The 12,829-nt window shown below is 51.4% G+C and overlaps 1 protein-coding gene across 1 annotated transcript in view; it reads right to left on the reverse strand.

Annotated features, from left to right (window-relative positions):
• The window catches only part of SLC9A1 (solute carrier family 9 member A1), a 50,168-nt gene extending 41,047 nt beyond the window's left edge, over positions 1 to 9,121 (reverse strand). Inside the window, exon 1 of the mRNA XM_032646720.1 lies at positions 7,970 to 9,121. Coding sequence (XP_032502611.1) covers positions 7,970 to 8,321 — 352 coding nt within the window. The 5' untranslated portion in view covers positions 8,322 to 9,121. The remainder of the gene's footprint in view (positions 1 to 7,969) is intronic.
• Positions 9,122 to 12,829: the final 3,708 nt, after the last annotated feature.

Here is a 12,829-nt window from a genome sequence, read left to right on the forward strand (position 1 = left end):
GAGACCCCACCCAGCCCAGAGAGGATGCCCTAGAAGACCCTCCATTAGAGCCAGGCCGAGGGAGGCAGAGGGGGAGGAAGGCGGCTGTGGCAGCAGCACTTACACAGGTGCTGGCTGACGCCGAGAGCATCACTCTGTGTCAAGCTGGTTTCTTGTCTTCCTCAAAGGCTTCACGTGGACACTATCTCTACACGGAAGTCAGTCATGCACTTATTTGTCCCCCAAGTATTTAGGAGCCCTCCCCCTGTGCCAGGCACAGAGAAGAAAGCAAACAAAGGCTCTGCACTCAAGGGGCTTCCATTCTTGTAGGAGTCCTATCCTAAGAACAGCTCTCCCTGTCCTGCCTGCTTGCCTAATTCCTCTCCATCTTCAAGACTGGCTCGAATTCCACCTCCTCCGAGAAGCCTTCCCTAACCACCTGTGCCCTCGGGGACTGCTTGTTCCCTCTGAACTCTGCCTCTGCCAGGAGTCCGCCGAGACCTCAGCACAGATGGACCATTTTCTCCAAACAGACTGGGAGCTCCTGATGAGCCAGGCCTGGGTCTCACTCTTCTTGGTTCCCCGATGTGCCACAAGCTCAGAGCCCGCTGGCTGGTTTCACCTGACCTGCCTCTACGACCCCACCTCGGACAGACGAATTGAGTAGCTGCTCTCAGTCCTGGCTGGCCAGCCCAAAGCCAGAGCCTCTGTGAGTCTGCCTGGCACACAGCAAGTGCTACGTAAGTGTTAGTTACTTATTATTTTGGTGAGCTCATAGATTCTGTCTGACACAGCTGTGATGTCACCTCTCCGCTTTTCAGTGGCCTGGTCTCAGGCCCAGCACTGTGGAAGGGCCAGTCTGGGCTTAGGGGTAAGTGTCCCCCAAGGGACTGGGAAGGGGACTTGGGAAGGAATAGGAATTCTCATCCTGAATCTCACTCAGAGCTGCTTAAGGCTATATGTTTTCAGGAAAGAACTTGCCTGGGTAATTTGGGGAAACTCCAGGTCATCAGCAAGTCAGTGTCACAACTCAGGGGTCATGTATGACCTAACAGACCCCAAAACTGGCCCCGCATGTTGAAAGAGCTTTCAGGGGAAGGAAATGAAGTCAGCACGATTCCAGGGAAGGGGGACAGCCCACTGATCCCGGCCCAACTCAAAACTTAGTTCAGTTAAAATTAGATTAGCCTGTAAGCTTAAAAATACCCACATAGGGCTTCCCTGGTGGCGCAGTGGTTGAGAGTCCGCCTGCCGATGCAGGGGACACGGGTTCGTGCCCCGGTCTGGGAAGATCCCACATGCCGCGGAGCGGCTGGGCCCCTGAGCCATGGCCGCTGAGCCTGTGCGTCCAGAGCCTGTGCTCCGCAACGGGAGAGGCCACAACAGTGAGAGGCCCGCGTACCGGGAAAAAAAAAAAAACCCACATATAATCACGGCCTGCCTTAAGTATCAGTTGATGTTTGTTGGCATCTAAAGAGATGGTTGGGCCCAGCGCAGTGTGTGCAGACAATCTTGGGGAGACGTGTCTGACTCAGACGTTTACAGGGGGAGCGAGTGCTGCAGCAGGAGGTCCACACAGGCAATGGATGACTAAGGAATAACCCAGGTCCTGGGTTTGCTTAGTGAGCCTTCTCTCCCCACCACGGAAGGAAAGGGGGGGCAGGTGGGGGAGGGTGACAGGAGGAGAGAGGGAGGGAGGGAGGGAGGCAGGCCTGCCAGCTGTGGACAGGCTGGCATTCCCGAAGGGAGCCCAGGGCTACTGAGCTCCAATGCCCTGTCCCTCCTGTGTTTCTGAATGCCACCACCTCTGAGAAGGGCTATTTGCTTCACGGTAAGACTTGGAGGGCGGGGGGGGGGGGGGGGTGTCAATGTTTTCCCCCCCAACCCAAGAAATGATGCACAGAGAGCAGCCAAGACTTGAAATGCCTTTAATCCTTCCCTGTTCAAAATGATCATGGGAAAAATAAAACGTTTGAACCGAAAGGGAACCAGGGCATGATGATGAAAAGAACAAGAGCTCCAAAGTCAGACAGATCTGGGCTTCAACCCCACTGTTTTCTAGCTGTGCGAGTACCTGACACAGCCTCTGAAACAGGAGCTTAATAAGTGACAGCTAATACAGTTAACAAATATTTAACATAAATGTTACAAATTAGGAAATGAGGGCTCAGAGAAGTAGTGCCTTGCCTAAGGTCACACAGCTAGGCAGCAAAAAGCTAGCACCATACCATCTCTCAGGGTCTCTTGACCCCTTCCCTCTCCTGCCCCATTCAGCATGTGTTCTGTTGTAATTCACTTCTCTGCCTCTCCTTTCTCCTCCCAGAGGGCCTACAACACATCAAGGGAAAGGAAAAGTTTCCATTTCAAAAGTCTGCTGCTCCACAGACTGTGAGGATGACAGGTGCCAAGGTTGAGTCAGCCTTCACACTCTCACACACTTTCTTCATACAAATACAGGCATGCTTGAGGGGTTAAGAACTTGGAGTTAAGTTGGCCTGGGCTCCAGACCAACCCAAACCACCATGCTCCTTTAGCCCCTCGCTCCTCCAAGAAGAAACAGTGTCTCTCCTGTCAACCACTCAAGTTACCAACGTGGATGTGCCTGGTCATTTACTCTAGTTAAAGACCCTTGGGACCTCTGGTCGCCCTTGATCTTCACAACAACCTGACCAGGCAGGAAAGAGGACACGGCCTTGGGTTAGAAATCCAGGGATTGTGTCCTTTGCCACTTACTTGCTAAGTGACCTCAGGCAGGTCACAACCTGGGGCTCGGTTTCCTTAGATGTAAAATGGTTACATCAATACCACCTGCTATTCTAACCCACAGGACCATTGAGAAGATAGGAATTAAATACTGTACACGCAAGTGCTTTGGAAATAAGTCACAATACTAATGAGAATTACTACTAAACTCCACTCGCCTTACAGGCCTAAAGAGAGTTGTGCCATCTGCTTCCAGCACAGAGGCTGCCTCTCAGGGGATCCTGCTGGGCCCCAAGGGTAACCAAAAGCAGCCCAGTACCCTTCCAGCCCAGAAGCAGGAGATGGTAATCACAAGGTTAGCCATCCCCTGCTGGGCAAAGGAAACTACTCTTTAAGTGGCATCCCCCTGCCCAAGCAGGGAAGAAACAAGCTCAGTCAGACCACTGAGAGAGCAAAGAGACGGCAGGCAGGGTCACTAGCAGAGGATAAGGATAGGCCCAGCCTGGCTGCAGGATTCAGGTACACATATGTGGACTCACAGGGACAGAGGATGGGCCCAAAGCCGGCACAGAACCCCTACAGCTTTCTCAGGGCAGGGGGAGGGCTTCCACCTTCAACAAGTGCTAGCCCCCAGAGGGAGTCCTAAAATCCCGGAAGGCAGGTGCAGGGAGCTGGGCACCCACCCCGTGCAGGGGCCCGGGCATCTGCTGAGGAGGACGTGAGGGTCAGGAGACTGTGCCAAGGCTCAAACAGAAGATAAATGGCAATGCAGCATCACAGCAGATAACCCCTTTGGGCTGTTTCTTCATCTGTGAGACAGAGAGCCTTTATCTCATAGGATAATAGTAGGAATTAAATGAGATTACTTTTATAAAGTGCCTGACACCACTCTGTAGATACTCAATAGATGGTAATTCTTACTAAAACACACATCCCCCCCCCCCCAACAGAAGATATGTCACAGGGCAGGCTAGGCCTAATGCCAAAGTTGTGGATAAACAATAAGGGATACGGTTTTAGGGGAGAAATGAAAGCAACGGCTGTGGGCTGGAGTGGGCTGGGAAGACCGCCCAAAGTGGAGGAATCTGAACAGGCCCTGAAAGCTGCCACAGCACGTTGGGCTCTGTGCTAGCATTCTCACGTTTGGTCTCCACATCGATCCTGGAAGGTACAGATAGCATCCTTACCTTCCCGATGGGGCAAGTCAGGTTCAGAGAAACCAGGGGCCTGGTCACACAGGTAGCGAGGGGCAGGGGCAGAGCCCAGGCTTTTGTGACAACATCTGTCCTTCCCACCAGAGCTGGAGGGGCTAGGTGGGGCGGGAAGGAGAGGCAGGGTGCACCTCATGGGTGTTCAGCTGAATGAAGTCCAGGCGATATGACCAACAGAGGCCCTCTAAGTGTCCTGGAGCCTCAGGACACACATGTCCTACCTGAAGCTTCTTCCCAGTCCCCAGATGACCTCCCCTCCCACTATCCTGAAGTCACTCAGCTGTTTTCCCAAAGAGGAAAAGGTTACCTTTTTCTTTTTGGAGAGTTCCATCTGGGCTTCTAGAGACAGTTTCAAGGTGACCTTTAAGTTGTTCCTCTCTCCTTCTGAGAAGTGAGAGAGGCAAGTTCTAGTCTTACACAGGAAACCAGTTGCTGGGTCTGATATCCACGCACGTGAAGTGGGCAATAATGATCCCCATCTCCCCTCCTCACAGACTTGCTCTAAGGAGGCAATGGCAGAACACACCTTGCAAACACCAAAACCAGAAAAAGCTATAAGATGTGAAGGGACAAAGGAAGGTTTTTTGGTCTCTGATGAATACCTGCTTCATAGGCTGCCAGGAGTTCTGGGTCCGGGATATGCGTAAACAAACGCACGGGGTGCCAGTGGTGAGCTGGGTTACAGTGAGGCTCTCCCTTGAAACAGGCACTGGACTGGGAGCCAGGTAAACAGGGACAACGTGGAATTCATGCAGGGTCCAAACCACAATGGGAGGCGGAGGTGGGGGAGGGGAATGGGCCTACCTAAGGCTTGGAGTCATTCTCAGAGTTCTCCCAATAGTCTAACCCCAACTCACATCACAAGCCCCTCCTCACCAAGGAAAAGGCAAGAATCCCTGGCTGTCAGAGAGAGAAAAAAGACCCAGAGACAGGAAGTGACTTGCCTAATGTGACCCCCTGAGTCACTTAGAAAAGAATCCATTAGCATCTACTCTAGAACTTCAGCTCTTAACCCCACCCTTCCCACACGCATCTCCCACAGTATCTACCTGAGGCTCTGCTCAACGATTAGGACAGGAGTGAGAACTGCGCACAGCACCTTCTATTTTTAAAGGAGGGGTAACTTGCAAGGGAAGCAGCTGCCCCAGATGACAGAATGAGGCCTCCAACATAGCTCCTACCCATGCTGGGGTCTGAGAGAATAGATAAGACCCCAAAATGAACTCCTAGGCTCCTGGGTAACTGACAGTACAGAGGGAGCATGGCCTCGGCACACACCCCATCCCCAAAGTTGGTTGGTACCATGTCCCCTCCCCACAGGACCTGCTCTGGAGGCAGCTTAAGTGAAGGAAGAACAAAGTCAGTAGGACTGACTTTCAGTCCTTCCCGAAACCTTAGGGAAGGACTGCTGGTGGCAGCCTAGGTTAAGAGATTTGTAATCCTCCAGCCTCAGAGGAAGACTGTAGGAGGGGCTGAGGTAGGGACACATTTACCTTAGGTGCTTAAAATACTAACAGGAGCAGCTGCAACTCACTGAGTGCTTCCTATAGGTACAAAGCCAGCTTTACGTGCGTTAATTTATGTCATCATCACGCCAGCAGCATTATAACTAGATACTATTATTTCCCTCTTTTTATACTTGAGGAAACTGAGGTTCAGAGAGGGTAAGTGGCAGAGTGGTGCCAACCTCAATTCAACACTGCAAAGGGGGAGTTCCCCAGTGGCCTAGTGGTTAGGATTTGGGGCTTTCAACTGCCGCAGCCCAGGTTCAATCCCTGGTTGGGGAACTGAGATCCTGCAGGCTGCGTAGCCAAAACAAAAAAACAAAACAAAACAAAAACACTGCAAGGTAAAGGGAGAAATGGGCTTTCACTTTTTGCCACCTGAACTGGGACCCTTAAGATCTTTTGGCCATCTTTCTCTCTATCCTCTTCCCAGGATGGCCAGATGCTAGGGCACTCCTGTTTTCAGAGGCAGAAAATTGCCCTATCAAGCCAGAGACACAGTCTCTTGGAACTACAAATGCCCTCGGAGATCATATCCAGCCTCCTCACTTTACGATGAGAAAACTGTGGCCCAAGGGTGAGTGACTTGCCAGGGTTACCCAAGTCAGTGGAATGGCAGAAATATCAGACCTGCGAGAGGCCACAAAGATCAACTGACAAGTGGAGAGGGATGACTGGTGCAAGGTCACAGAGGGAGGTGGTATAAGAGGCCAAGTTTCCTAACTTCTAGACTGATACCCTTGTCATGGCACCACCTCTGCCAGCTGCCCAGGGTCCCGGGCACAGTTTTGGCAGGGACAAAGCAGGCCAAGCCTGACCCCATCAGGATTAGAGGTAATCAGGCCTGCAGAGACAAACTCCTGACTATCCAGAGTAGGATCTTTGTGGTCATGATGTCGACCCACCAGAAGGCACTGAGACCCACAGTGCGTGCATTAGCCTCGAATGCCCTAACACAATGCCAGGTGAGGAGGTTGGAAAGAGGAGGGCAATTTATAAATAGTGCTTATGAGGCCTCTTCCTGGTCTCACACAGGCAAATGACACATCAGTCACTTCAGCTTCTTACCAACAAATTAAGACACAGGGTTTCACGATTCAATTGATATGGTAAAATTTAGAGATGCTTGCCAGTTTCACAGGTGGGCGAGACCTGCAGAAAAAGGCCCCAGCTTGTTCAAGGTCATGGATTTGTCAGAATCAGTACACATGGCTCCCCTTGCCCAGGCCTCGATTTTTTTCCGGGAAGCTGGCTGCCATCAGGGGATAGGTGCTGGTGGCCCAGCTCCATGTGCAGGCCTGCTACTGTCACAGCACCAAAGCCCCGTATCAGGAAGCCAGCTCCTGGATCAAAACAGAAGCACGAGTGCCCTCCTGCAGCATGTCCCAGAGCCTGCCTCATACCAGCCTGGCATCGCCACTGAGCTCCTGCATGTCCTTGGGAAAGCTGCAAGGCTTCCTGCCAAGAGTCACAAACTCTCCAAACCCAAACCAGCAGAGTTCCAGGCCCCCGTGCCTTCCACAGCTAGCTGGGGGCTAGAAAAGCAAAGGCAGCTTTCAACGCCCCCCCCACCCCCTGCCCCCTGGACACCACTTCAAGGGGCTTCTAGGCTATGCAGGCTCTGGTGAGCTCCATCAATCACCCAGCAGAACAGAATGCTCGGGCCTAGCAGGGTGATAGTCCTCTGGAAGGGAACAACTTTTCTGCTTCCTTCTCCCAAAAGGAATGTTTCAAAGTCTCTTCAGATCAGAACATGCTGAGCTCCTCCACCTGTCCCTCTCTCTCTTGGATGAGCAGCAGGCAGGCCAACATGACAGCACCTTGAGACACAGCTGGGTGCAACCTGGAGATGAGCTGGGGCCAGACCAAGCCTGACCCTTCTCCACTCTCCCTCCACCCCCAAACCAGACTTCAGGAATTCCCAAGGCCCCCGTCCCATAAACTGTATAAGGAATGGCATTCCCAGGCAGGAAACTGACTCAGGGGCTCCAGACCAGCCTGGGCAGGCAAAGCTGACAGATAACACTCTGGGGATGAAGGAAGGTGAGGATATGGGGATGCCTCATCTTCCACCACACCTGTAAGTCTCCAGCACACAGGTCCCCCACTACAAACTCCTTAGACAAACCAAGTAGAAACAGCCTCCATCCTGGAACACCCTCCCACGAAGCATGTAATTACACTGGTCACTGTGGACAGAGCGGACTGTGCCACTTGCTGAAGACACTCCTGTCTCACACAGCTGGGTGCCTGGCTCCCCTCGGGGTCTGTCCCAGCCAGAGGAGACTTGCCAGGCCTGGAAGCCTCGCTGAAGGTACCTAGTACCTGAAGCATCCCATCCTCTGGTCCTGCTCTCTCCCATGAACAACGCTGGCTCCAATCTTAGGAGGCCTCAGACCACAGAGGCCACGGAGCTCCAGTTTGAGAAGGACCACGATGATGGGATAGAGGCTGCCTACTTTACAGCAGTAGTCCAGACCTTTATTCCTAGGCAGCCTGAAGTGGTAAGGATGGTTCAAGAAGCTCATTAGTTTGGTGGCGGCGGAAGCGTCGGGGGCGAACTGCACTTACCTATCTTCATAAGGCAGGCCAGCAGGATCCAGAGGGAGATTTCGAAGGGTGTGCGCACGTGTGTGTAGTCGATGCCCAGGACTGGAAAGACCTTTCGAGATTTCAGGCTGTGTTCAGTGAAGGAATGGTTAACAGGGCGGCTCTCGGGGGCGAGCTCCGGCGGGGCGGTGGTGACCTCCCCAATGGAGCGTTCCCGTGGCGGCTCTGAGCCTCTGATGGTGCTGGCAGTAGGGCTGGGCTGGAGGCCATGGCTTCTAAGAACGGGTAGCAGCCCCACCAAGGCTACTGCCACGAGCAGCGAAGGGAAGATTCGAGGCGGAGAGAGGCCACAGACACCAGACCAGAGAAGCATCCTGCTGCCACCCTCGACCCTTAGCAGAGTGAGAGTAAGACCTGGGACACAGGTGGCAGGGGGTCAGCAGCGGGGAAGAGAGACTGGGGGTCTCTAAGCAAAGTTCATGTTTTAGAGATGTGTTTTTGTGGAAGCAGTCCTCTGGAAGTGGAGGAAGGCTGGGTTCACGATCTAGAACTCCAAACTGGGGAAGAGGGACAAGGACTCAGTTAGGACCGTAAGAGAAGACCAAAAGGTCTGGAACTCCAGGCCTGGGAAAGGGGGTGGGGGAGGGGAGAGACTGCACCCTAGGGACAGAGGAAAGGACAGGATGGGTTGGATCCCAGGCAAGGAAAAGGAAAAGGGAGGGTGGGGACCCTCGGCTGCGGAAAGTGACTGATGAGCTGGGACTCGGCTAAGGTAAGGGGCAGGGAGCCTGAGCTAAAGGAAGGGGATCGAAGGGGGTGAGACCCAGTCCAGGAGAAGAAGAGAGGGGGCTGAGAGCCCAGGCTGCGAGGAAGTGAAGCCAGAAAGCGGCAGGGAGTTTCCCCACCCAAAGAAGGACCGGGTGCAGGCGCGCCGGGCTGAGATTCCGGGGAAATGGAGGGAGGCGGAAGGCGGAGGCAGGCGGCCTGGCGAGAGGGCGCCTTGGAGGGCGCTGAGGGCGGCTCGCGGTGGGCCAGCAACGAAACGCCCCTCCTTGCGGCCCCGGCGCGGTGCTGCGCTGCGCCCTGGCCCAGCTTCAGGTCCTCCGCGTCCAGCTCCACCTCCAGTTGCAGCCCCAGCCCCAACCCCGGCGGCAGCGGACTACTGCCTCTCTGAGCCCGGCGCTGCCACTTATAGGCACCAGCGAGCAGCCGGTGCAGCGGGCTAGAAGGACCTGTCAGCGCCCGCTCAACGCAGCGACCCCTGTCTCCGAGGAAAGGAAGTATCGCGTCGAAAGAGGAGGGAGAGTCAGAGATGGCAAAAAAAAAAAAGTCTGGAATCTACAGAGATTCTGACTAACATGAGTAAAATGCTCTACTATTTACAAAGCGCCTTCATATCCACATCCACATCCACATCCACATCCACAGTCTCTTGGAGACTCCCCAATAATCTTGTGAAGGATGTATTATAATCTTATACATTTAGTTACCATGTGATCTTGAGCAAATTACTTAACCTCTCTGTTGCACAGTTTTCTCATTTGAAAAAGTGGGGATAACGGGAGTACCTATATCTGCTGATCTGCTGTAGTGTAGTATATGTGATGACTAAATGAGATAATCTATGTAAAGTGTTTAGAATGGAGCCCAGCATATACAACAATTATGGTTCCACTTTTGCAGATGAGGAAACAGGTAAAGAGGGTTCCTTAACTAGTATGTAAATAGTTATATCGGTTTGCTAGGGTTACTGTAACAAAGTACCACAAACTGGGTGGCTTAAAGAACAGAAATTTACTGTCTCATATCCTGGAGGCTAGAAGTCTGAAGTCAAGGTGTCAGCAGAATTGGTTCCTTCTGAGGGCTGTGAGGAAGAATCTGTTCCACGCATCTCTCCTAGCTTCTGGTGGTTTACCAACAATCTTTGGTGTTCCTTGATAACTCCAGTCTTCACGTGGTGATCTCCCTGTGTCTCTGTCTCTGGGTTCAGATTTCCCCTTTTTGTAAGGTTTCCAGTCACACTGGATTAGGGGCCCACCCCAATGACTTCATCTTAACTTGATCATTTTCAATAACCGTATTTCCAAATAAGTCCACATTCACAGGTGCTGGGGGTTAGAACTTCAACATCTTTGTGGAGGACACAATTCAACCCACAGCAGCAGTGGAACTGAGATTTGAACATATAGTGTTGGTTGAAATTTGTAAGATTTGAGAGATCCTGACCATACACTGGAATCCTTGGAAAGCTTTTAAACACTACCATTGCCTGGGACCTTCAGAGGTTTGTATCCACTTCCTCCAGGGTAGTGCCCAAGCAAGATGGATAGTTTTCCAAAAGTTTCCCCAGGTGATTCTCGACTAGGGTTGAGAATTATTGAGATTACTGAAATGCCACCCTTGTTTTGCAGAAGAGTGAATCAAGGCAGAGGGAGTCCAAGTGACTAGCTTGAGATCACAAAATGATGTCAAAGGGCTTAGTGCAGCTTAGCAACTATTTATGGACCTCTTGACAAGGCTTTGTGCTGGGCTTTGGCAACACAGACATAGACGTGGGGAGGAAGGAGGTGGCAGTGGTTAGGAGGGGGCACAAAGTGGACACAACAAGGGCTTCTAGGGTGCTGATAATGTTCTCTTTCTTTACTGGGTGGTGGATACAAAGGTTACACAGATGTAGTTGTTCTGTGATAACTCACTGAGCACTCATGATCTGTGTACTTTTCATGAGATATGCTCTCCTTTCACATAAAAGTATATTCAAACGCTACTAGAGTGATGTGATTGTGACTGCAGGTGCCGACATTAAACTGAATTCTCTGAACTTCACATTCTCCTGGCACAGGTCCAGCCATTTGGGAGATGACAGAAGAGCCTAGAAAAGCCTTCAGAGAAATCCAAGGGCCTTGTGTCACCTGGAGCAGATGAAAGGAGAACATCAGCTCTAATGGAAATAACCAAAGAGAGGAAAAGCATTTAGGACAAGGATCAGAACAATGACAATATGCCTCACATGGTTCGGTCCTTTATAGTTTACAACCAAGTGCCCCAGGTTTATCAATGATCCAAGTCCTCGTGCTCAATAAATAGTAGCTATTATTCTCATTTCCATTTCACAGATGAAAAAACTGAGGACTCAGAGACATAAAGCCATTTGGTCAAGATCACACAGCTATTAGGTAACAGATCCAGGACTTAAGTCAGTTTTCTAACATCTTAATCCAGAGCTCTTTCAAAACACCACAGGTTCAGTGTAGAAAAAAGGAGGCAAAGGTGGGGCTAGTGGAGGGACTTTATGCAGGTGACATGGGCCAGAACCCTGAGACCTACAGTCCTTTCCAGTCTTCTTTTTTTTTTTTTTTTTTTGCCATGCCGCGTGCCTTGCGGGATCTCAGTTCCCAGGGATTGAACCCAGGCCACGGCAGTGAAAGTGTCAAATCCTAACCACTAGACCATCATGGAACTCCCAGTCCTTTCCAGTCTTGAGGTCAACATTCATGCATGCACTCTGATCCTCCTCACTCTCTGACTCTCCCTCATTCCGGTCCTCAGTCGGTCCTTGGGTGCCAGCCTTGGAGGTAGCAGATCCCATGAGAACCAGGAAATAGCAGCCCTAAGGTCCTCCACAGCCTGGAGAAGGTTGTATCAACATGACAGTGCCAGGAAAGAGCCCTTGGGACAAACCACCTGGGACAGCCCGTGGCCGAGGCCCGGCCTAGACCAGGCAGTATAGCATAAGAATTAAGACTAAGAATCTAGCCAGATTGTCTAGGTTCAGATCCCCACACCACCACTCACTAGTTAGAAGACCTTGGGTAAATCAGTCAACCTCCCTGATTCACTGTTTCTTCCTCCATCACATGGAAACAGTAATGCCAATCTCATGGGGCTGTTCTAAGGGTCATAGCCAACGTACATATAGAACTCAGGGCAGCAGCCAGCAAGTACCACATATATTTACCATCTTTATCTTTATTTACATGTACTGAGGGCCTCAAATGTAGACTTTCTGTGTTAGGGCCACATGAAGTTATACATTCAGACACAGAAACACAGGCTAGAAAGAAGTCCCTCACATCTGTGAAACTGGTCCCATCATCAGACCACTCCCCCTGTGGTATGCTATGAATTTAATAATTTTATATAAATTATATTGCTGTGTATTCTGCATGTTTTTTAAATTTTATTATTTATCTTATTTTATTTATTTTTGGCTGCTTTGGGTCTTCGTTGCTGCGTGAGGGCTTACTCTAGTTGCAGTGAGCCGGGGCTACTCTTCTTTGCGCTGTGCGGGTTTCTCACTGCGGTGGCTTCACTTATTGCGGAGCACGGGCTCTAGGCGTGCGGGCTTCAGTAGTTGTGGCACACGGGCTCAGTAGTTGTGGCTCATGGGCTTAGTTGCTCCGCGACATGTGGGATCTTCCCGGACCAGGGCTCGAACCCGTGTCCCCTGCATTGGCAGGTGGATCCTTAACCACTGCGCCACCAGGGAAGTCCCTCTGCATGTTAAAAGCATGATCTTTTTGAAGGTAATCAGTTAAAATATGCTGCAATATTTGTAATCCTGTTTTAGCAAGTTCTCTTTTTTTTTTTTTCCCCCTGGCCACCCCATGCGGCATGTGGAATTTCCTGGCCAGGGATTGACCAGGGATCGAGCCCATGCTCCCTACAGTGGAAGCACGGAGTCTTAACCAATGGACCACTGGGGAAGTCTAGCAAGTCCTCATTTTTTAACCATTGCAGGCCCACATTGCTCTTGATTCAGAGGGGCCATATATCTGCAGACTCTTCTTCCTGCAGATCCAGAATAGTCTCAGGATGCCTGGGCCTGGGTGGTAATCCCCCTTGCTTAGGCCATGTCTGCTCCTCAATTCCCCTCATTGA

This window comes from Phocoena sinus, chromosome 1, assembly GCF_008692025.1.
Source record: "Phocoena sinus isolate mPhoSin1 chromosome 1, mPhoSin1.pri, whole genome shotgun sequence".
NCBI classification, from domain to species: Eukaryota; Metazoa; Chordata; class Mammalia; order Artiodactyla; family Phocoenidae; genus Phocoena; species Phocoena sinus.